This window comes from Bos indicus x Bos taurus, chromosome 11, assembly GCF_003369695.1.
Source record: "Bos indicus x Bos taurus breed Angus x Brahman F1 hybrid chromosome 11, Bos_hybrid_MaternalHap_v2.0, whole genome shotgun sequence".
Classification (NCBI taxonomy): domain Eukaryota; kingdom Metazoa; phylum Chordata; class Mammalia; order Artiodactyla; family Bovidae; genus Bos; species Bos indicus x Bos taurus.
In genome coordinates, this window is record NC_040086.1 from 10,322,069 (window position 1) to 10,343,495 (window position 21,427).

A 21,427-nucleotide genomic window follows, 5' to 3' on the forward strand; every position below is an offset into this window, starting at 1 on the left:
AGTCAGCCTTCATTTGGAAGGCAAGGAGGCTCCGGCCCTGCTCCTTCACTGGTGCAGTGCAGGAGCAAGAGAGATGGCAACAAGCAGCCCTCTGAAGCTGCCTTTTAATAAATGGCTGCATCCCCCAGGGACAGGGGTTATAGTTCCTCTCAACTCATCTCCTGGCCCCTGAAAGGAACCCTCCTCTGCTCCACTCACTCAGGGACACTGAGGCTGGGGCATGGGAGCGTGGACAAGGGATCCAGAGTGAAGGCTGAGAGAAGCACCTCTGGGGACCAGATTCTCCTTCAGGTCCTGGACCCAGCTTTAATTTTCCTCAGCAAGCACTTAAGGGGAAGATTAGGAAAGATATCGAACAAGTTCTTGCAGGCCCAGCTGACCTAAAAAACCAAAACAAAACACATATGGAGAGCACAGAAGAGAAGGGAAGTGTAATTTGAAAGGGAGCAGAGAAGGAAAGGAAGCTCGCTGTTTAGAGCTGGGAGGTGTGTCGGCTCCAGCCAGCCTGTCTGGGATAGATAGTGGCTCCCTCAAGTAGGAGTTGTGTGACCTTGGGCAAAGGGCAGGTTACTTCGCCTCTCTGGGCCTCAGTTACCTCATCCTTAAAATGGGGAGATTTCTTGGGGATTTAGGAACTTAGCAAATGATGTGTTTAAGCGTTTGGCATAACGCATGGCAAAGGGTAAGTTCTTTGAAAATGTTTTTTACAGTCTAAGAGCAGAGACATTGGTCAGGTGAGTGGTAGGGTTTCATAAGGCACATTATTTACCCACTTGTGTTAGAGTTTTGTCTTGGCAGCAGTTTTTAAAGCCAGCCCTTTGAGATCAGACAGGATCTGTCCTATCCTGATGCAGCTAGTCTATCAGAACTGTGGCCTAGGGTCCCTCACCAGGCAAAGTGAGAAGAGTGAAGCGGGGCAGCTACCCTCACAGTGAAAACCAGTCTTTAGCCCTAAGGAACCGGAAGGAAATATGAAAGGGTGGGGCCCAGGGTGGGGTGCAAGCTCCCCACCCCGCAGTTGATGACCCTTCCCCATGCCCTTTGCTCATCCGCAGCGAATACAACCCTGTTCAATGCTTCAGCCACGCTGCCACCAAATACCAACACTTCTCTGGTAAGTCCTTTCCTCTTATTTCCGACATTTAAGGGCTTTTGTCTGTCGGAGAACTGTGGGTATCACATTGCAAAGGCTTGTGAACATAGGGTGGCCTGATTCATTGGGGACCTTCGTTATATCAAACTACCACACTTCTCTTAATACAAGCATACATAATGGCTAGTGGCAAGCATCTGTGTCGTTCATTATGTGGGTTCCTGAATATTTGCACATTAACTTTTCAAAATATAAATTTTTAAATAAATTACTCTCCTTTTATTATACTTAGAGACATGTATATGAATGTATGTACACGTACATACTTAGGAACACATATATATGAATATGTATAGGAATGTATATTATATACACATATGTAATTGTTTTGTGTGCCCTGGATTTTAAGCATCTGGGACACCAAAGGTCAAGTGACTGAAGTGACTAACCTCGCAGAGGTCTGACAAGGGTGGGGTGTGAGCCCCAGTATGTGAAAGGGCGTTCGAAGAGGAAGGAAAGGGAGGATACATGTGAGACACTCCAGGAGGGTGGTGTGGACAGGACCCACGGTTGACTGACTGGGATGGGAGCCAGACCTGCATTTTTCCTCCTAACACAGCAGTACCTCCTAGAACACAATGAAGAAGCATGTGTCAGCTTCTGACCTTCCCAGGGAGCTTCCTGCTTGTCGTTCCTTGAAATAGCCTGTCCCCAGAAGCATAACTGTTGCTGGGCACCATCATGGGGCAGGAGAGCTGGGCCCCCCGCCAGCATGGGAGGGCTGTGTGGGCTGCCTGGAAGCTGCAGGTGGGGGGACACAGCTGACCTACCAGGAAGGGCCTGACTCTTTCTCTCCTGTCTTGGTCTCCAAGTACAACCCCCTTAACCTCACAGCGCTGGACTGGTCCCTGCTGAGCAAAAAGGAGTGTTTGAACTATGGTGGGCGCCTACTTGGGGACTCCTGCCAGTTCATCCCAGACCTGGCCCTCATGTCCTTCATCCTTTTCTTCGGGACGTACTCCATGACCCTGACCCTGAAGAAGTTCAAATTCAGCCGCTATTTCCCCACGAAGGTAACTTCACCCTGCAATTAGAAGGGGGCCTCTAGTCAGACAGTTCACGTGGCAGCCTCTGCTGAATCCCTGAGAGGGTTCTGGTCCAGGTGATGGGTCCACATCAGCTCTTGCTCACTGAGGGTTTTTTCGTTAAGAGCACAGACTTTGTAGTCAGAGAGAACTGGGTTCCTTTGTTGTCAAATCTCCATGACAACACTCGATATTACCAGACTTTTTTCTTTAGCCTAGTAGCATATTGTGGTTTTCTTCATTTTATTTCCCCAGCGACTAATAAGTTGAAAATCTTTTCATGTGTTTATTGGCTGTAAGACCATTGACTTTCTTCTTGTAAGAGGCTGTTTCAATTTCTTGCATATGTTCAACCGGATTGTCTTTCTCTTTCCAATTTGCAACTTGTTATACAGTCTGGATAGAAACTTGTTTGTGATCATATATCTTCTCCTGCTCTACGCCTGGCTTTGCTACTTTGCTAATGGTATCTCCTTTCTTTTTTTTGGCTGCGCTGGGTCTTCATTGCTGCACAGGGGCTTTCTCTAGTTGCAGTGAGCAGGGGCTACTCCCTAGCTGTGGTGCACAGGCTTCTCATTGCGGTGGCTGCTCTTATCGCGGAGCATGGGTTTAGTTGCTCTGGCGGCATGTCGGATCTTCCCGTGTCCTCTGCATTGACAGGCAGACTCCCAACCACAGGACCACCAGGGAAGTTCCTTAATGGTATATTTTGATTAATGGAGATTCTTAGCTTCACTGTAATCAAATATATCAAATTTTTCCTCAAAGAAAATATTGGATAGGAAATATTCTGTTATCTTCTAAAAGCTTCATTGTTTTTCCTTTCATGTTAAATCCGTAATTTTCCGGGATTGCTTCTGATGTTAAGCGTGAGAGAGTGGTTTTATTTTGATAGCCAATCGCTCAAGCACTTTTTTTTTTTTTTTAAAAAGAGAGGCTATCCCTTCCCCACTGCTCTGCAGTGCTTCCCTTGAAAGTGAAAGTCGCTCAGTCATGTCCAGCTCTTTGCGACCCCATGGACTGTAGTCCATGGAATTCTGCAGGCCAGAATACTGGAATGGGTAGCCTTTCCCTTCTCCAGGGGATCTCCCCAACCTAGGGATGGAACCCAGGTCTCCTGCATTACAGGATTCTTTACCAGCTGAACCACAAGGGAAGCAGTGTGTCCCTGGCTATATATCAAATGTTCATATGTGATGGGATCTGTTTCTAAGCTTTCTATTCTGTTTCACTGATTTATTTTATGTCAATATCAGTCTTCATTTATAAGACTGATTAATACATATGTATATCTTACAGACCAAACTTTCCCTCCTTGTCCTTTTTTTCCAATAATGCCTTGGCCTTTTGCATTTCCACATAAATTGTAGAATCTTAAATTTCACCAAAATAAAAACTTGTTGGAATTTTGATAGAATTATGTTGACTCTAAATGTCAACTTGAGGAGAAATTCTGAGTCTTCTGATCCATGAATATGGTATGCTGTGCTGTGCTTAGTCACTCAATCGTGTCTGACTCTTTGCGACCCCATGGACTATAGTCTGCCAGGCTCCTCTGCCCATGGGAGTCTCCAGGCAAGAATACTGAAGTGGGTTGCCATGCCCTCCTCCAGGGGATCTTCCCAACCCAGGGGTCGAACCCAGGTCTCCTGCACTGCAGGCAATTCTTTACCAGCTGAGCTACCAGGGAAGCTCCCATGAATGTGGTATGCCTTGCCATTTATTAAGGTGTTTTTTCCTCTTCATAGTGTTTTATAAGTTTTGATCTTGAGGTCTTGCACATTTTTTATTAGATTTATTCTTAGGTTCTTCATTTTTTTTTTTTTTTTTACCTATTTACTCTTTCTAAAGAATCTTTTATGTGGCCTTTACAAAATACAACTTGAGTGAAAAGTAGTGTACTTGCAACACAAATGCAGTAAATCAAAGTCCTGGGACTTCCCTGGTGAACCAGTGGTTAAGACTTTGCCTTCCACTGCAGGGGGTGCAAGTTCGATTCTTGGTTGGAGCTAAGATCCCACATGCCTTGTGGCCAAAAAACCAAAACATAAAATAGAAGCAGTATTGTAACAAACTCAATGAAGACTTTTAAAAAACCACCACCTTTTCCGCTGTCAAATTACTTACAAACCACCACATTGCCTCTTGAAATTCAGTGTTGCAGAGAAGAGTAAGAGCATAGCCATTTCACAGCTGTCAGATTGGTAAAAACACAAAGGTTTTGGAAAACCAGGTGTTGGAGACAAAAAAGCAATGGGTGGGAATGTCACCAAGTTCATCCAGCTTAGAGAACAACTGGCCCTCTCTGAGACAGCTGAAGATGGGTGTTCTGACTCTGGAGCTCAGGCTCTCAGCAGTTCTCCTCTTTGCTGCTAGAGGATGATATCTGCCCGGAGTGGGCAGGAGCTTCTCTGACGTGCTCATCTCTCTTTTGCAGGTTCGCGCCCTAATAGCTGACTTTTCCATCATCTTCTCCATCCTGCTCTTCTGTGGAATTGATGCCTGTTTTGGCTTGGCAACCCCCAAGCTGCTGGTGCCCAGCGAAATTAAGGTTTGCTCTGGAACCCTGCTCTGGGCATTTTTTCTGCCTGCCCCCCAGCTGCAGATCTCCTCCCCTCTATGCTGATCAAGTTTTTAATGTACTCAGCCAAGAGACCACATTGGTTCTCTGTATATGCTTCACACTTTCACTACACAGCCTCCTGGGGGCAGTCCTTTGAGGTGGTGGCTTGCAGATAGATCCATGATGAATTTCTGCTGTGTAGCCACAGGATAAAGGGAAGGTGCTGGAATCCACGCTCCAGTCCAGCTGAGGCCCCTTGATTTCCACTTATGGGTCTACAATTCCTTCACTCATGGTAGTCTGTAAGATGAGCCACTTGGGATCTGTTGAAAATGGTCCTTTAAAACAGTGATCCTCGAGAGTTCCCTGGTAGCTTAGTGGTTGGGATGCTGGGCTGTCACACCATGGCCCAGGATCAGTTCCTGGTCAGGGAAATGAGATCTTGCAAGGTGAGCAAAACAAACACAAACCAATGATCCTCAGAGTGTGCTCTGGAAATCTGGGGGTGGCGTTCAGCACTCTGCATTTTAACAAGTCCTCCAGGAGCTTCCAGGGCCTGCGTAAGTTCCATAAATTTCCCATTAGTAGTGGTGGTTTACTTGCTAAGTGGTGTCCAATTCTTGTGACCCCATGAACTGTAGCCCACCAGGCTCCTCTGTCCATGGGATTTTCCAGGCAAGAATACTGGAGTGGGTTGGCATTTCCTTCTCCAGGGGATCTTCACAACCCAGGGATTGAACCTGGGTCTTCTGTGCTATAGGCGAATCCTTTACTGACTGAGCCATTAGTCCAGAGTTGGTGCTATTTGCTTGTAGCTCTGCTTGAGCCCTGCTCCCTCACAAGGAGCACCGTCCACCTAAACTGAACTGGGAGGTAGAGGTTCTAGAACTGACCCTCCCTACTTTTGAGGGCTTGACTTTTGCAACATTATTTCAGCTTTAACATCTCCTAAAAACTCATGTTGGCCTTGAAATTTAAAGTACTTCTTTCTCTTAAATAAGCAGAGTATAAACTTCAGCCCAGCTCCTGCACAGATAATGCCTTATTCTCAATATGCAAGTCTGAATTAATGTCTGGTGTTTTACAGACAACACTATAACACTCCCCAGACAGATGACTCAGAGGCGAGGCAGAAAGTGCCAGGCACTGGGCCTCTCATTTTCTTTTTTCTTGCTTTTAGGCCTCATTCCCATTTCTTGTTAGCATATTTTGCAATTAGTGTCCACAAACTCTCTCCCAACTTCCTCTGACTCTCCACCACCTTGTTTCCCAAACAAGCCCAGGGCAGCTGCAACAAATCATATCCTTTGTTCTGTAGACACCACATCCTTCCCAAGACCCCTGTGCCTCCTGGATCTCTTTAAAGTTGCAGGTGCCTAATGCTTTAAGGAGAAAGAATATACTTGAAAAGTACTCCAGGTGTGGGAATAGCAGAGGTCTGGGACAGTGGGCCAGACAACAAGTGCTCCAGGACAAGGGAGAGAGGAAAGGGCCCTCTCCTTTGCTCTGTTCAGCCCACACGGCCTGACCGAGGCTGGTTCGTGGCCCCCTTTGGGAAGAACCCGTGGTGGGTGTACCTAGCGAGCATCCTGCCCGCCCTGCTGGTGACCATCCTGATCTTCATGGACCAGCAGATCACTGCCGTCATAGTCAACCGGAAGGAGAACAAGCTGAGGGTAAGCCTGGTGCTAGGAGGCAGGGGCACAGCCTCTTCCCATAGAGTCAGAAGGGATGAAGGAGGGAGGTGTTGCTTCTTGCGAAATGTTGGGCCATTTGTGAAGCAAGTATGAGGGCAGGAGACTGGAGTTCTGGGGGGATGGGGGGAGGGGGGCAGGGGGAATGTGACCTCCAGATGTGGATAAAGCCAAAAGGGCCAGGACCAAACCCAGGTTGGGCCCCTGGGCACGCGCTTCTCGCTTCTCCCAAAGTGACTTTCCCAACTCTGTCTCCCGACATTGAACTCGGAAGTCTGAACAGATGCTAACAAGGGGATTTTGATCCAGAACCATAGACAGAGGAGCATTCTTCGCCTTCCTGGCCCCTCCAGCTCCTCTCCCTGCCTCTGGGTCTGAGGAGACTCCAGCTATCCTCTCCCCCATCCCAATCTGGACCACTCTAGGCCTGGGCTAGACATGCCCCATTTGGGGCTTCTCATTAGGGAATTGTAGAGATATTGCTTTGCTGGGTAGAAGGCCCTGCTTCCCAAGGACCCAAACCCAGGGCCTCTCCGAGCCTGAACACCTCTCCTCCCTGACCTGCATCAGTTCCCTGGTTCACCAAACTCTGGGGGTGGTAAGGCCTGACCACCTTAGGGCGGCAGTCCTTCCAGAGTGCTATCCAGAAGGCTGAGGAGAGCCCTCAAAACCTCTTCTGCAAAACGGCTGCTTTGGGAGAGTTCTGTCTCTCCCACCCCACCCAACAGGTGGCTGGGAGCAGGCTCCCTAGACAGCTTCCTCCCTCCCACTGCCTCTGCAGAAGGCGGCTGGCTACCATCTGGACCTGTTCTGGGTGGGCACCCTCATGGCTCTCTGCTCCTTCATGGGGCTCCCCTGGTACGTGGCTGCCACGGTCATCTCCATTGCCCACATCGACAGCCTCAAGATGGAGACAGAGACCAGCGCCCCTGGGGAGCAGCCCCAGTTCCTGGGGGTCAGGTAGGTGAAGGTCAGGGCCTGGGGACCACCTGAGCCGGAGTTGGGGTCAGTCTGGGGGGTGGGGAAGGGGGTTTTTACCATCGAGGTATTTGGGTGAATAGGGCCCCTTCTCTAACAATCCAGAGCCACAGGGATAGGAGTGATAGCTCTGAAGGGAGGGAAGAGGAAGACAAAACTTCAGCTGTTGTAGCATCTTTTTAACAGATTCCCAGCATGCACACCAGCCCCGTCACAGAGTCTCCTTCTTGCCTATATAGGCCACTCAAGGGTTCCCACAGAGCATCTTCTGACCTGATTTTTGTCCCCTCTTTAAGATTCCCTGCCATGCCATCCCTCAAACCCCCCAAATCAGGGTTCACGTCTCGCTCAATCTCATTCCTCCAGAAAGCCTTTCCAGGACCACTTCTACCCCTGGGCTGTGGCCCATGGCCTGTCACTTATGTTCCTTCCCTTGCCCCTCCGCTCATGCCCAAGTCAGGTCCTTGACCTGTTTCAGGCAGGGAAGTGCGTCTTCCACCCCTTAGGAGCTCTGGGGTGAGCCCACATCAGACACTGATGTTCTCATACATGGCTGTCCTAAGAACTTCTGCCCATGGCTTGAGAATACCTGGGCCACCCAGCAGGTCCCGAGCGAGGTTCCTGGGGTCAGGGCAGCATCCTCTCCTGGATCCCCAAGCCCCAGATGTCTGGGCCTGAGCAGTCTGCCACAGAGCCCCAAGCTCCCTCCAGGCTTGTGCCTGTGTCTGAGCACTCCAGAAAACACACCTGCCCTGCAGCCCCCGTACCTGCTCTGCCAGCAGCCTGGCCCCCTTCCCCTACATCCTCATCAGTCATGTCCCAGACGTGAGGTCCTATTACAGTTGATAGGCAGGGATAATGAGCACTTCATCTCCCACTTCATCCGCACAGCAACCCCTCAGGTGGGCGCCATGAAGTACATTCTCCTGATGCTGAAGACGTTTAGGACCTTGACTGATGCCACATGGCTCGTAAGTGGCAGAGCCAGGATTAAAGCCAAGTCGATCTGGCTCAAGCACCCCCTGAACAGCCTCCTGAAGAACCCTACAAATGCCCTCACCTCAGTCAGATTCACCCTCTACCCATGTGCCGGGCAGCTTGTCCTCAGGTCACTGGTTTACTCTCTGGAATGGGAGAGCAAGGCAGAGCCCAGGGCCTCGGACACAGCCTTCAAGTGCCCACAGAAGGCTGGAATGTCACAGAGCATGTCCCAGCCCACCCTGACCATGTGCTCTTCTCTGCCAGGGAACAGAGAGTGACTGGCACCATCGTCTTCATCCTGACAGGGATCTCTGTCTTCCTGGCTCCTATCCTGCAGGTGAGGCTCCACACCCTCTGCGAGGGCCCTGTCCATCTGCGAAGGCACTGGCCTGATGCTTCAGAGCGCGGAACAGGCTCTCCACATGGCCCCTAATAGGCCAAAGATATCCCGTCATCACTACTGTTTTCTGTAATATTGTATCCTTTACATCTCTGTTCCCTGGACTTCTCTGGTGGCTCAGATGGTAAAGCGTCTGCCTACAATGTGGGAGACCTGGGTTCAATCCCTAGGTCAGGAAGATCCCCTAGAGAAGGCAGTGGCACCTCACTCCAGTACTCTTGCCTGGAAAATTCCATGGACAGAGGAGCCCGGTAGGCCCCAATCCATGGGGTCGCAAGAGTCAGACACGACTGGGCCACTTCACTTTTACTGTCAGCACCAGGCCATCCTCATTGCTCTTTCTTACCCCTCCCAGGGTCCACCCTCACCTTTCTGGAGGACATTTCCACCCTTGCCAAATTCCATCCTTGCTTAAATCAGTAGCTTCTTAAGTTGGCTTTTTCCATTTTGCGGTTGTTGGCCTCCTCGTTCACATGTTTTCTGAAGTTTAAACTTACAGGGGAGGCTTCTGTCACTGCTCTTGGGGCCTGTTTTCTGCTCCTCTGTCTTGCATGTCTTGGGCACATTAAGTGACTTTTTCCTCCTACTATAGCTTCAAATAGTCCCTTTAGATCAGCTGGAAGAGGTGATAACGATGAGGAATATATTTGGAGCATATATCTCCCAGAATGGCTCATTCATGGGTGAGCTTGTGAAAAAAAAAAAAAAAAAAGACTAATGAACCATGATGTTAATTGATTTATGATGGGAAAAATTTCTGGCTTGAGAATTGGTGCTGAACACAACCAAACAGTATTGAATAATTTTTTTAAGGGATGTTTCCATTTTGCAGGAAACAGATTACATACAATGGGGGAGAGAGGGACGTTTTGTTAATTTAAAAGAATATTTTAAATGGTCAGGGAATATTTGCTTTTACGGAGAGGCTTCCAAAGAACCATTGTGCCTGTCAATCCCAATACTGTCCAACAGCTGAGTGTGTGTGTTAAAAAAGCTCCAACAGGCACTTTAGGAGCCAGGAATTCCTACGAACACTGCAGATGCAGGGTCTGCCTCCCTGTGAGAGAGTGACTACTGTGCCCCAGCTGGGGAGTGTTCAGTTATTTATTTAGTCATTTCTCACAAGCTCTTGTATTTGAATGGAACATAAAGCAATTAGAAAACCCCACTCATTTCCCTCCTTTTGTTCCATTTGCATTTTATCAGTTATCTCATGGACACATTATGAGTATCACTCTTCTAGGGTTTTGAACTCATGTTTGCTGTGGGCTGTGCTTAGTCGCTCAGTCGTGTCTGACTCTTTGTGACCCCACAGACTATAGCCCGCCAGGCTTCTCTGCCCATTGGATTCTCCAGGCAAGAATACTGGAGTGGGCTGCCATGCCCTCCTCCAGGGGATCTTCCCAACCCAGGGATCGAACCCAAGTCTCCCACATGCAGGCGGATTCTTTACCATCTGAGCCACCAGGCAAGCCCTAATTTTAGTAAATTTTTGTTTTTGCACTAATATTGTCTATCTTAACATAAATATCAACAGCATGCCCAGGGAATATACTTAAAGTAATTGGGATGAAAATAGTTCTGTGCATAAGATATGCTATTGCCCAAGCATCTGATGATCATACTTTAAGCGATGTGTAGCCTCATTGCTCTTTCTTTGGTAAAATACAGTTTCCTATTGTAAGCAGCAATGGAAACTCCTTTCTGCTGCAATTTTCCACACAAAAAGCTTGTGTACTGTATTTATTAATTTATGCATCTTATAAAAACAAATGAGGGGACTTCCCTGGTGGTCTAGTGGGTAAGACTCTGGAGCTCCCAGTGCAGGGGGCCCAGATTCAATCCTTGGTCAGGAAACTAGATCCCACACATGCCGCAACTAAGACCCAGCACAAATAAACAAATAGATATTTTTAAAATGAGGGACATTCCATTGTGTGTGCGTGCATATATATACACCGCAATTTCCGCATCCATTCATGTGTCAGTGGACATCCAGGCTGCTTCCACATCCTCGCTCTTGCAGTGTTGCTGCAGCAAAAACTGGGGCGCACGCTTCTCTTTCAGTTATGGTTTCCTCAGGGTCCATGCCCAGTAGTGGGATTGCTGGGTCATATGGTAGTTCTTTTCCTAGTTTTTTAAGGAATCTCCATAGTGTTCTCCATAGTGGTTGGTATCAGTTTATATTCCCACCAACAGTGCAAGAGGATTCCCTTTTCTCCACATCCTCTCCAGCATTTATTGTTTGTGGTACATATACACAACGTATATTACTCAGCTTTAAAAAAAAAAGAATGCATTTGTCAGTCTTAATAAGGTGGATGAACCTAGAGCCTATTGTACAGAGTGAAGTCAGAAAGAGAAAGACAAACGTTGTATATTGACGCGTGTGCATGGAATCGAGAAAGATGGCACTGCTGAGCCTGTCTGCAGGGCAGCAGTGGAGCGGCAGACACAGAGAACAGACTTGCGGGCATGGTGGGGGAGGGAGCGGGCGGGGTGAATGGAGAGGGTCTCGTGGAAACATACATCACCACGTGTGGAATAGAGAGCCAGTGGGGATTTGCTGTGTGACTCAGGGAGCTCAACCCAGTGCTGTGTGCCAGCCTAGAGGGGTGGGATGGGGTGGGAGGTGGGAGGGAGGCTCAAGGCGGAGGGGACGTATGTATATCTGTGGCTGATTCATGTTGATATGTGGCAGAAGCCAGCACAATATTGTAAAGCAAACATCTTGCAATAAAAAAAATTTTAATAAAATTTCAGCCCTGTGGGGGGCGGAATGAGAAAATTCCCTGGCAGTCCAGTGGTTAGGACTTGCACTTTCATTGCTGTGGCCTGGGTTTGATCCCCGGTTGAAGAGCTGATCTCACAAGCCAGGCAGTGCAGCAAAAAGAAGAGAAAAACAAGCTCTGTAAACAGGGTGAGGTGCCATCTAGGGGGAAATGTTCATTATGGCGTTAACTGTCATGACAAAGTTTTTATGGGGTTTATTATAGCTCCAAATGCTCTGATACTGTTGTTGCATTCCATCACAAAAGGATTTGAAAAATCTGGCTGCCACTCTTTTACAATGAGTGGAAATATATATATATAATCATTTTATTTAGTCTTTTTGACACATTTTATAACAGGAAAGACATCTAAAGTCTTACCATAAGATTTAAGATTTCTGATGTAATTATATCAAGGTATATATCAAGGATTTCAAAATTGTTCGATGATTGAAGCATTATCATTAGTTTGTTGCTGTTGTTTAGTCGCTAAGTTGTGTCCAACTCTTGTGATACCAAGGACTGTAGCCTCCCGGGCTCCCCTGTCCATGGGACTTCCCAGGCAAGAATACTGGAGTGTGGGTTGCCATTTCCTTCTCCAGGGCATCTTCCTGACGCAGGGATCGAACCCACATCTCTTGCGATGCAGGTGGATTCTTTACCCACAAGCCACCAGGGAAGCCACTGGTTGACACCAGTGCTAAACGCGACATTGCTTTTAGGTAGAGATATTTGGTATAGCCAGTTCAAGAAAAATACAACTTTAAAACAGATTTGAGTTACTGGATAGAATCCCAGAATTTATTTCCAATCAAGAAAATATTCCATGAAGCTTGTTTAAGTTTTTGCAACTCTAAATTTTCCTAGTTCTATCAACATAGGCAAGTACTAGACTCATTGAGAACTCACACTAGAGAACTATTTACCCAAGGCCATGCTTTAGTTGCAGAGAAGGCAATGGCACCCCACTCCAGGACTCTTGCCTGGAAAATCCCATGGACGGAGGAGCCTGGTAGGCTGCAGTCCATGGGATCGTTGAGTCAGACATGATTGAGCGACTTCACTTTCCCTTTTCACTTTCATACATTGGAGAAGGAAATGGCAACCCACTCCAGTGTTCTTGCCTGGAGAATCCCAGGGACGGGGGAGCCTGCTGGGCTGCCGTCTCTGGGGTAGCACAGAGTCAGACAAGACTGAAGCGACTTAGCAGCAGCAGCATGCTTTAGTTGAAAATTTTAGTTTTTATCTATGTAGCCAACAGAGAAGATGCTGCAGATTTTGAGGGTGTAAGTTATATCCTAGATGTTAGTGTTTTTATTGTTATTTTTGTTTCTATATCATTTATTAACTTCACCTATTTCTGTACCAATTCCCCCAGTAGAGTTCTGTTCCAGGACTTCTCAAACTTCCATGTGTATTAAAATTCATCTGGAAATTTTGTTAAATGAAGATACTGACTCAATAGCTGTGTGGGGGGCCCCAAATTCTGCATTTTTAACAAACTCACCAATGGTACCAAATCATGCTGGTCCAAAGATCACACTTTGAGCAGCAAGGAACAAACCCACCTCCTACCCATCTCTCTGAACCAATGAACGGTTAGACTGACATTAGATACACTGATGTTTACTAGAGGATCAGTGATAATCTTCAGTCCTTCCATCACCAATTTGCAAATATTTGGTTATCTTGCCAAACAAAGGCACTGGGGGATGAAGTGACTGTGTATCTGTTGGGCAGCATAAATGTCTTACAGACTCAGTTTTGCAGATTCTCAGTTCATTCCAAGCCCCAAAGGGTTTTTCTTGTTTTACTTTTTGTTTGCAACTCGCCACAGCTTGTCAGGATTGTGAATTTCTGCCTACAGCCTCAGAGGAACTCCTGATCGTATCAGAAGCTTCCCCTTTTGTCCCCATATTGTTCTCACGGTCTCAAACTCAAATTATATAGGAAGGTCTTATGTTTGTAGGACCCTGATCCTTGTTCTTCGCTTTAGCAAGTGGTATAAAGCTGACACTAGAGGCACCTTTTTGCTGCTTTACTCTGTCATTAATATTTGAGAAAAGCTCCTCCCTGGATATCCAAGAAAGATTTGCATCAGTTTAATCTAGAATTCTAGATTACAGCCCCATCACTGGTCAGAGTGTAATGTCACAGGCCTTTCGGATTTTCTGAGAAAGCTCTTTTAGCCTGCAAATGACAAGATGTTGTTCAGTTGCTAAGTGGTGTTTGACTCTTTGCAATCCCATGGACTGCAGAACACCAGGCTTCCCTGTCCTTCACTATCTCCTAGAGTTGCTCAATTTCATGTCCACTGAGTCAGTGATGCTATCTTACCATCTCATTCTCTGCCACCCTCTTCTCTTTTTGCCTTCAATCTTTCCCAGCATCAGGGTCTTTTCTAATGAGTCGATTCTTCGCATCAGGTGGCCAAAGTATTGGAGCTTCAGCTTCAGCATCAGTCCTTCCAATGAATGTTCAGGATTGATTTCCCTTAGGATTGACTGGTTGGATCTCCTTACAGTCCAACAGGCTGTCAAGAGTCTTCTCCAGCACCACAATTCAAAAGCATCAGTTCTTTGGTGCTCAGCCTTATTTATGGTCCAGCTCTCACATCTGTACATGACTACTGGAAGAAACCATAAGTTTGATTATATGGACCTTTCTCAGCAAAGTGATGTCTTTGCTTTTTAATATACAAATGACAAGACTGGAGACAATTCCCTAGGCTTAATAATGAGGTGATGATAATCAGTCACTGATAACTGCAAACTAAGACAGTCCAGTTCTTCTGTTTGATGTGGTTTTCACCCTCGTTAGAGCAAAACAGAAGTTTCAAGCCATATTAAATGTGTCAGACTTCCCTGGTGGTCCAGTGGTTAAGAATCTCCCTGCCAATACAGGGGACATGAGTTCGATCCCCGGTCCCAGGAAGATTCCACAAGCTGTGGGGCAACTAAGCCCAAGGGCCACAACTATTGAAAATGTGCTGTACAAAAAAGAAAAGAAAAGAAAATGTGCTGTACAAGAGAAGCCACTGCCGTGAGAAGCCTGCAGACTGCAACCAGAGTAGCCCCACTGTCCTCAACCACATGCAGCGACTAGGACCCAGTGCAGCCAAAATAAATTAAATTTTAAAAGATTTGTGTTGTTACAGATTATAGCTTAATCTTTTATTTAAGATTTCATTTCTCTCTTAATTGCTCCCACACTTTGAGGCTGATTCTGCTAAGTCTGCTAAGTCGCTTCAGTCGTGTCCGACTCTGTGCAACCCCATAGACAGCAGCCCACCAGGCTCCCCCGTCCCTGGGATTCTCCAGGGACGGAGAACTCCAAGAACTCCAAGAACACTGGAGTGGGTTGCCCTTTCCTTTTCCAATGCATGAAAGTGAAAAGTGAAAGTAAAGTCACTCAGTCGTGCCCGACTCTTAGCGACCCCATGGACTGCAGCCTACCAAGCTCCTCCATCCATGGGATTTTCCAGGCAAGAGTACTGGAGTGGGGTGCCATTGCCTTCTCCATTGAGGATGATTAGGCCAGATTTTTTTGTCAGACTATTTTCCATTATAAGTTATTACAAAGTATTGACTCTTGTTCCCTGTGTTGTACTGTAGATCCTTGTTGTTTAAACGTTGTATATACAGTAGTGTGTATCTGTTAATCCCATACTCTAATTTATTCCTCCCTGTCCCTTTCCCCTCTGGTAACCGTACATTTCTTTTCTTCGTCCGTGAGCCTGTTTCTGTTTTATACAGATTCATCTGTATTATTTTTTAGATTCCACGTGTAAGTGATGTCATATAGTATTTGTCTTTGTCTGACTTAGTATGGATATTCTCTAGGTCCATCCATGTTGTGCAAATGGCAGTATTTCATTTTTTATTGCTATGTAATAGGATAATACTTCATTGTATGTATGTATGATGTATACTTATCTGTAGATATACACAAAGATACCCACCACATTTATTAAACCAATTGTCTGTTGATGAGTTGAAATTTTTGCCTTATTTAATAATAAGGCAAAAACCTCCTCATATACAAATGGAATGATGTCATGGACCCATGTTTCCTTTAAGTTCAAATGTCATAGAGTGAGTCCAAATCATGCTTTGTGTTTAAAAAATAGCCTGCTGCTACTACTGCTAAGTCACTTCAGTCGTGTCCGACTCTGTGTGACCCCATAGACAGCAGCCCACCAGGCTCCCCCGTCCCTGGGATTCTCCAGGCAAGAATAGCCTAGTTTATTTTAAATGAGAGGTTGTTGATTTGTTTGGATTTGCCAGCATTCTTAAATGGACTTCTAAAAGTTGGATATAGTACTTTGTGTTCTTGCGAGTGTTCAGCACAGCAGCCCTGGGAGGGAGCGAACCAGCCTTGTGCAGGTAAAGGGAAGGAGAAAAGAAGGAAAGACACAGCTTACGCAGTGGAGACGTACCTTAGAAATCTTCTAAAGAGTCTCGTGCCCACTGTAGACCAGTATGAGTGATAAGATCCCATGTTTGGAAAAGCGAACTACCCAAGAGCATGATGGGAAGGATAGCTACCCACGAGACCATCAGCACTTGGTTGTCGCCCATTGGTGGTCACTTCATACACTGTTCTGCTTCTTTTTTACCTGATTGTATATGTTGCATGAGTTTTGTTCCTCAGCAGGTACTCCCCACTAGTAGGTAAGCTCATCAAGGGTCACCAGCCCCCTGCAAGCTGAGCAGTGCAGTTTAGGGGGGCCCTTAGCTGGGGCTGGAGGTGGGAAGGGGCTGGCACGAACGAGCAGTCCGTAGATATTTGCCATGTTCCAGGTTAATCTTCAGCCGGACTACACGGCTTCTGTAGGGCATAAAGTTGGGGGCGGGGAGGGGGGAGGCTGGGAGAGCAGCTGTTCACTGGGCTAGAAAAGGGGCAGCAGAGCCCCAGTGACCATCTCCTCCCCCACGGACACTCTTGCTCCAGATGTGCTCACAGATGCTTCATTCCTCCAAAATTCCAACTCTTTCAACACCTGGGGAAAGCCGAGGCTGACCAGGCTGCCTCCGTGACTTGGCAGACACTGCCATCCTGAACAGAGTGGCCAGCAGCCTGCTGTGGTCGTGGCCCAGTCCAGAGCTCTGCCTCCCCTCTCGTTTCAGTACATCCCTTTGCCAGTGCTGTATGGAGTCTTCCTCTACATGGGTGTGGCCTCCCTGAATGGCATCCAGGTAAGGACCCTTAGGTCCTTAGGTCCTCAGTTTACAGATGAAGAAACTGAGGTTCAGAACTCAAAACCCAGATCATGCTGATTCCTATGAGCATTTCACTACCACTCTCTGTTTGCTAAGGCAAGCTGTACAGAAGAAAACATTTTGCTATTTACCATGATATACCAGATAGCTTGTGTTGCTTTCAAGTTGCATTTTCCTTGAAAGTGGAGTGTTTACTGGGGCCTGAACCAGGGCTTTACCCCTCCCCAAGAGCTCAGCACCCCCCCATAAAATCTCATTATACCTCCTCCTAGACCTCCATTCCCCCTCCTTTGCATCCTCGAGACCTGACCAGGGGCTCCCCTCAATGAGACCCTGCTATGGCACCCATTCTACCAGATCCAAGCCCCCAGCAGGGCCAGCAGGGTCTCCAAGGCCTGGCTGAGACTCACACTGTCCTCACCAGTTCTGGGATCGCTGCAAACTCTTCCTGATGCCCGCCAAGCACCAGCCAGACCATGCCTTCCTGCGGCACGTGCCGCTGCGCCGGATCCACCTCTTCACCCTGGTGCAGATACTCTGCTTGGCTGTGCTCTGGATCCTCAAGTCCACAATGGCCGCCATCATCTTCCCAGTCATGGTAAGATGAGCACAGGCTTCTCCCTCCTTGTTCTGCAGGTTCAGCCAGGGAAGGTGTCCACTGGGAGACCCACCCTAGTCTCCTCCACAATGGCCTCTCTTGGGGTCACAAAGGCAGGCACAGATCAAGATTCGGGTTGTGACTCCAGGCCAGATGGAGCTAGGGGGTTGATGGTGGAATGGAGAGGCTTAGAGGGGGCACAGGTTGTGTGTGGTGGGTGGATACTGTAGTGACAATCCACACACCTGCCTCCACCCAGCTCAGGTCAGGGCGGCTCAGTGAGAATGCAAAAGCCACCCAAACTCCCCTTCTCTGTGGTGTGATGGAGCTGGGCAAATTCAACAAGGAGACTGAGTGCCCCACTGCCAAAATTCAAACCAAGTGCAGAAGTAGATCTATGCTAAGTATATACCTTTCAATAAAATTGAATTTGAAAAATGAATGGGGGGATGGGATAGGGAGAGCTAGAATCAGAGATTTAGAACTTCAAATTTTAATGTCATTAACATGTCATTGTTTGGAGAGGCTGGGGAAAGTATGTGAGAATTCTTTGGCTATTCTTGAAATTGTGGGTAAGTTTTAAATTATTCCAAAATTAAAAGTGAAAAGAAGAAAAGCCCACAACATGTATCTGTCCCCATGGGAAGCAGTGGGCTCTGCCCCTGCCGGGGCCTGGGAAATAGAGGGGGTTACTATGGGCTAATGCTTTGGGGAAGCCCTGGGTGGGCCCCAAAGCCTGCAGGGCTGGATTAGGGGCCAAATTGAGGACACAGAGTAGATCGGAAATATCCTGAGGGCTCTGAGTCAGTGCTTCTTGACCCTGGCTGCTCATAAGAGTCACTTGGGAACTTTATAAAAGTACATGTGGGCCTCACCCACAGATTGATTAAGACAGAACCTCAGAAAAACCCAGGCATTGGTGTTTGTAGTAAGTTTACAAGTAAGCATAAATCTGCATCCAAGGTTGAAAACCACAACTCCAGGGAATGTGAAATGGATCCTCTCCAACAGTGGGGAGTTCAGGGGTGATGCTGCGTGCTGAATCACCCCTGAACTGGAGAAGTGTTGAGAAGGTTCCAAAGATGCCAGCAAAAGTCCCTGAACTGACTGAGGGAGGGAAAAAAAAATGCTGGAGTTTGGGGCCTTGAACCCATGGTTTACTCTGAACTCTCACCACAGATCCTGGGTCTCATCATTGTTCGAAGGCTTCTGGACCTCATCTTTTCCCAGCATGACCTGGCCTGGATTGACAACATCCTCCCAGAGAAGGAGAAAAAGGAGGCAGATAAGAAGAAGAGAAGGAAAGGGGCCCATGAAGACAGTGACGAGGAGGTGGGGAGGATGGGAGGCCTCAGCTGACGGGAGGGATCAAGACCCTCCCTCCACCTCTGCCATGGCCAGGGAGGGGTGGCTTCTCAGGTATCCAGGGGGCACTGCCTGGGCCCAGCCTTGGTCTGATGTGCTGAGATCACGTCTGTTTCTGTGAATACCATTATCGTAGGCCAGAATGTATGAGCCCCCTCACCCAGGGAAAAGGTTGGCCAGGCCCACTGTCTCCAATTTCTGTGGGCCCCTGGGCTCATTGTAACAGCAGTATAGGCCCCAGAGGGGACAGTGCAGAAGCCTCGGCTCCATCATCAAGGTTATGACAACTGACCTCCAAAGGACAGAGCAGGCCTGGCGGGGAGGGTGCTAATGGGGACTCACTAGTAGACTGGATTCCTGGACAAGTGGGAAGATTGGGGCCGAGTCTTGCTTGGAGCTGTCCCTAGGGTCCTGGGGAGGGAGGTGGGGGAAGAGGCACAGGTCCTCACTGAAAGAGTGACCAATTCCCCAAATGTCTGGGACCTCTCAGTTGCCCCATCAGCCCCTCCCTTCTCCCATGTTCCTCCCCATCTCACCCTAAAACAGGGAGTCAACAGACAAGAAGCCAGTCCCGAATTTATAGTAAATCACAAAATATTTGTGGATAAGATTGTCTACTTCAAGTTTTCATTACAAATGATGAAACTGTCCCCAAAATGGAAGTGATTCACCCAAAATGGTCATGTCTAGGAGGGAATAAGAAAACCATTCCCCACTTTGGATCTGGTCATTTCCCATATACTGAGCTGCCCATGCCATTCCTAATAACCATGTCTGGCTCCCATCCTTCCCAGTCTGACCCAAACCCATATCCCTGCCTCCACCATCAACTATTCTAGCAATCTTGCCTTTTGCAGATCAAAGTTGCTCACAGGCAAGCCCTTGCTGACTGACTAATGACAATCAAACCGCCTTCTGATGATAGTGATAGGCCCAAACTCCCCTGGTCCTTGATTACTGTCCTCTTCCAGGAAGGTAAGAGGCCCACAATCCCTGTCCACATGTTTTTCATTGATTTCCCGCCCCCCTCCAAAGGGCTGTGCTGCACAGCTTACAGGGCCTCGGCTCCCCGACCAGGGAATTGAACCCGGGTCACAGCAGTGAAAGCTCAGAATCCTAACCACTAGGCCACCAAGGAACTCCCCTTTGTGAATGAGTTAGATGATTTGAAAGTTAGGTTCTGCAAACAAAGAAGCCGAGAGTCTAAGTGCCTTTTAAAGACAAATATTCTTTCATTGATTCATTCAATAAATATTTGAGTGCCTACCACATGCCAGGAACTATTTCAGGGGAGGGAAAAAAGCTTCCTTTATATATGCAAAGGAAAACTGGGATCCAATTTACATAAATTCATTTTACACACATCTTCACAATTGGTGTGAGGTTCACTCCCAAATGACTGTTATCATGACAGTTGAAACAGTTCTAATGAGTAACATTCCTGCAAGAGTAGTGTCCTCTCCAGTGTCCTCAGTGGGCCCCAGGGTATTTGCAGTACCCACCACCTGTCTGGGTGTGAAGAGGATGGTGATTTGCACACTGCGGATGCATGTGTTTTCCATCCTGGCAAGAAAGCCAACACTGTTGTACTGGTGGTGTTTATCAGCTCTTCCCACTGTTGCTCTCCAGCCCCAGTTCCCTCCTCCCTCAGTTATAAAGATTCCCATGGAAAGTGTCCAATCAGATACCCAAAACAGTATCCACTGCATTCAGTTCAGTTCAGTTCAGACAGTCACTCAGTCGTGTCCAACTCTTTGCGACCCCATTAATCGCAGCACGCCAGACCTCCCTGTCCATCACCAACTCCCAGAGTTCACTCAGACTCATGCACAGCGAGTTGGTGATGCCATCCAGCCATCTCATCCTCTGTCGTCCCCTTCTCCTCCTGCCCCCAATCCCTCCCAGCATCAGAGTCTTTTCCAGTGAGTCAACTCGTCGCATGAAGTGGCCAAAGTATTGGAGTTTCAGCCTCAGCATCAGTCCTTCCAATGACCATCCAGTACTGGTCTCCTTTAGGATGGACTGGTTGGATCTCCTTGCAGTCCAGGCAACAGTTAAAAAGCATCAATTCTTCAGCACTCAGCTTTCTTCACAGTCCAACTCTCACATCCATACATGACCACTGGAAAAACCATAGCCTTGACTAGATGAACATTTGTTGGCAAAGTAATATCTCTGCTTTTTAATGTGCTATCTAGGTCGATCATAACTTTCCTTCCAAGGAGTAAGCGTCTTTTAATTTCATGGCTGCAATCACCATCTGCAGTGATTTTGGAGCCCCAAAAAATAAAGTCTGACACTGTTTCCACTGTTTCCCCATCTATTTCCCATGAAGTGATGGGACCAGATGCCATGATCTTCGTTTTCTGAATGTTGAGCTTTAAGCCAACTTTTTCACTCTCCTCTTTCACTTTCATCAAGAGGCTTTTTAGTTCCTCTTCACTTACTGCCATAAGGGTGGTGTCATCTGCATATCTGAGGTTATTGATGTTTCTCCTGGCAATCTTGATTCTAGTTTGTGCTTCTTCCAGCCCAGCGTTTCTCATGATGTACTCTGCATATAAGTTAAATAAGCAGGGTGACAATATACAGCCTTGACGTACTCCTTTTCCTATTTGGAACCAGTCTGTTGTTCCATGTCCAGTTCTAACTGTTGTTTCCTGACCTGCATACAGGT

The 21,427-nt window shown here is 47.4% G+C and overlaps 1 protein-coding gene across 2 annotated transcripts in view; it reads left to right on the forward strand.

Moving 5' to 3' along the window:
* SLC4A5 (solute carrier family 4 member 5) overlaps positions 1-21,427 on the forward strand; it is a 103,789-nt gene that overhangs the window by 80,601 nt on the left and 1,761 nt on the right. The window contains exons 16-24 of one of the 2 annotated variants that reach the window (XM_027554848.1): positions 1,056-1,114; positions 1,966-2,166; positions 4,616-4,729; positions 6,256-6,417; positions 7,217-7,395; positions 8,659-8,731; positions 16,695-16,763; positions 17,212-17,385; positions 18,565-18,717. In XM_027554848.1, the coding sequence (XP_027410649.1) occupies positions 1,056-1,114; positions 1,966-2,166; positions 4,616-4,729; positions 6,256-6,417; positions 7,217-7,395; positions 8,659-8,731; positions 16,695-16,763; positions 17,212-17,385; positions 18,565-18,717 (1,184 nt within the window). Of the gene's footprint in view, positions 1-1,055; positions 1,115-1,965; positions 2,167-4,615; positions 4,730-6,255; positions 6,418-7,216; positions 7,396-8,658; positions 8,732-16,694; positions 16,764-17,211; positions 17,386-18,564; positions 19,359-21,427 lie in introns of those variants that run through there. The other variant, XM_027554849.1, reaches the window with a different exon arrangement.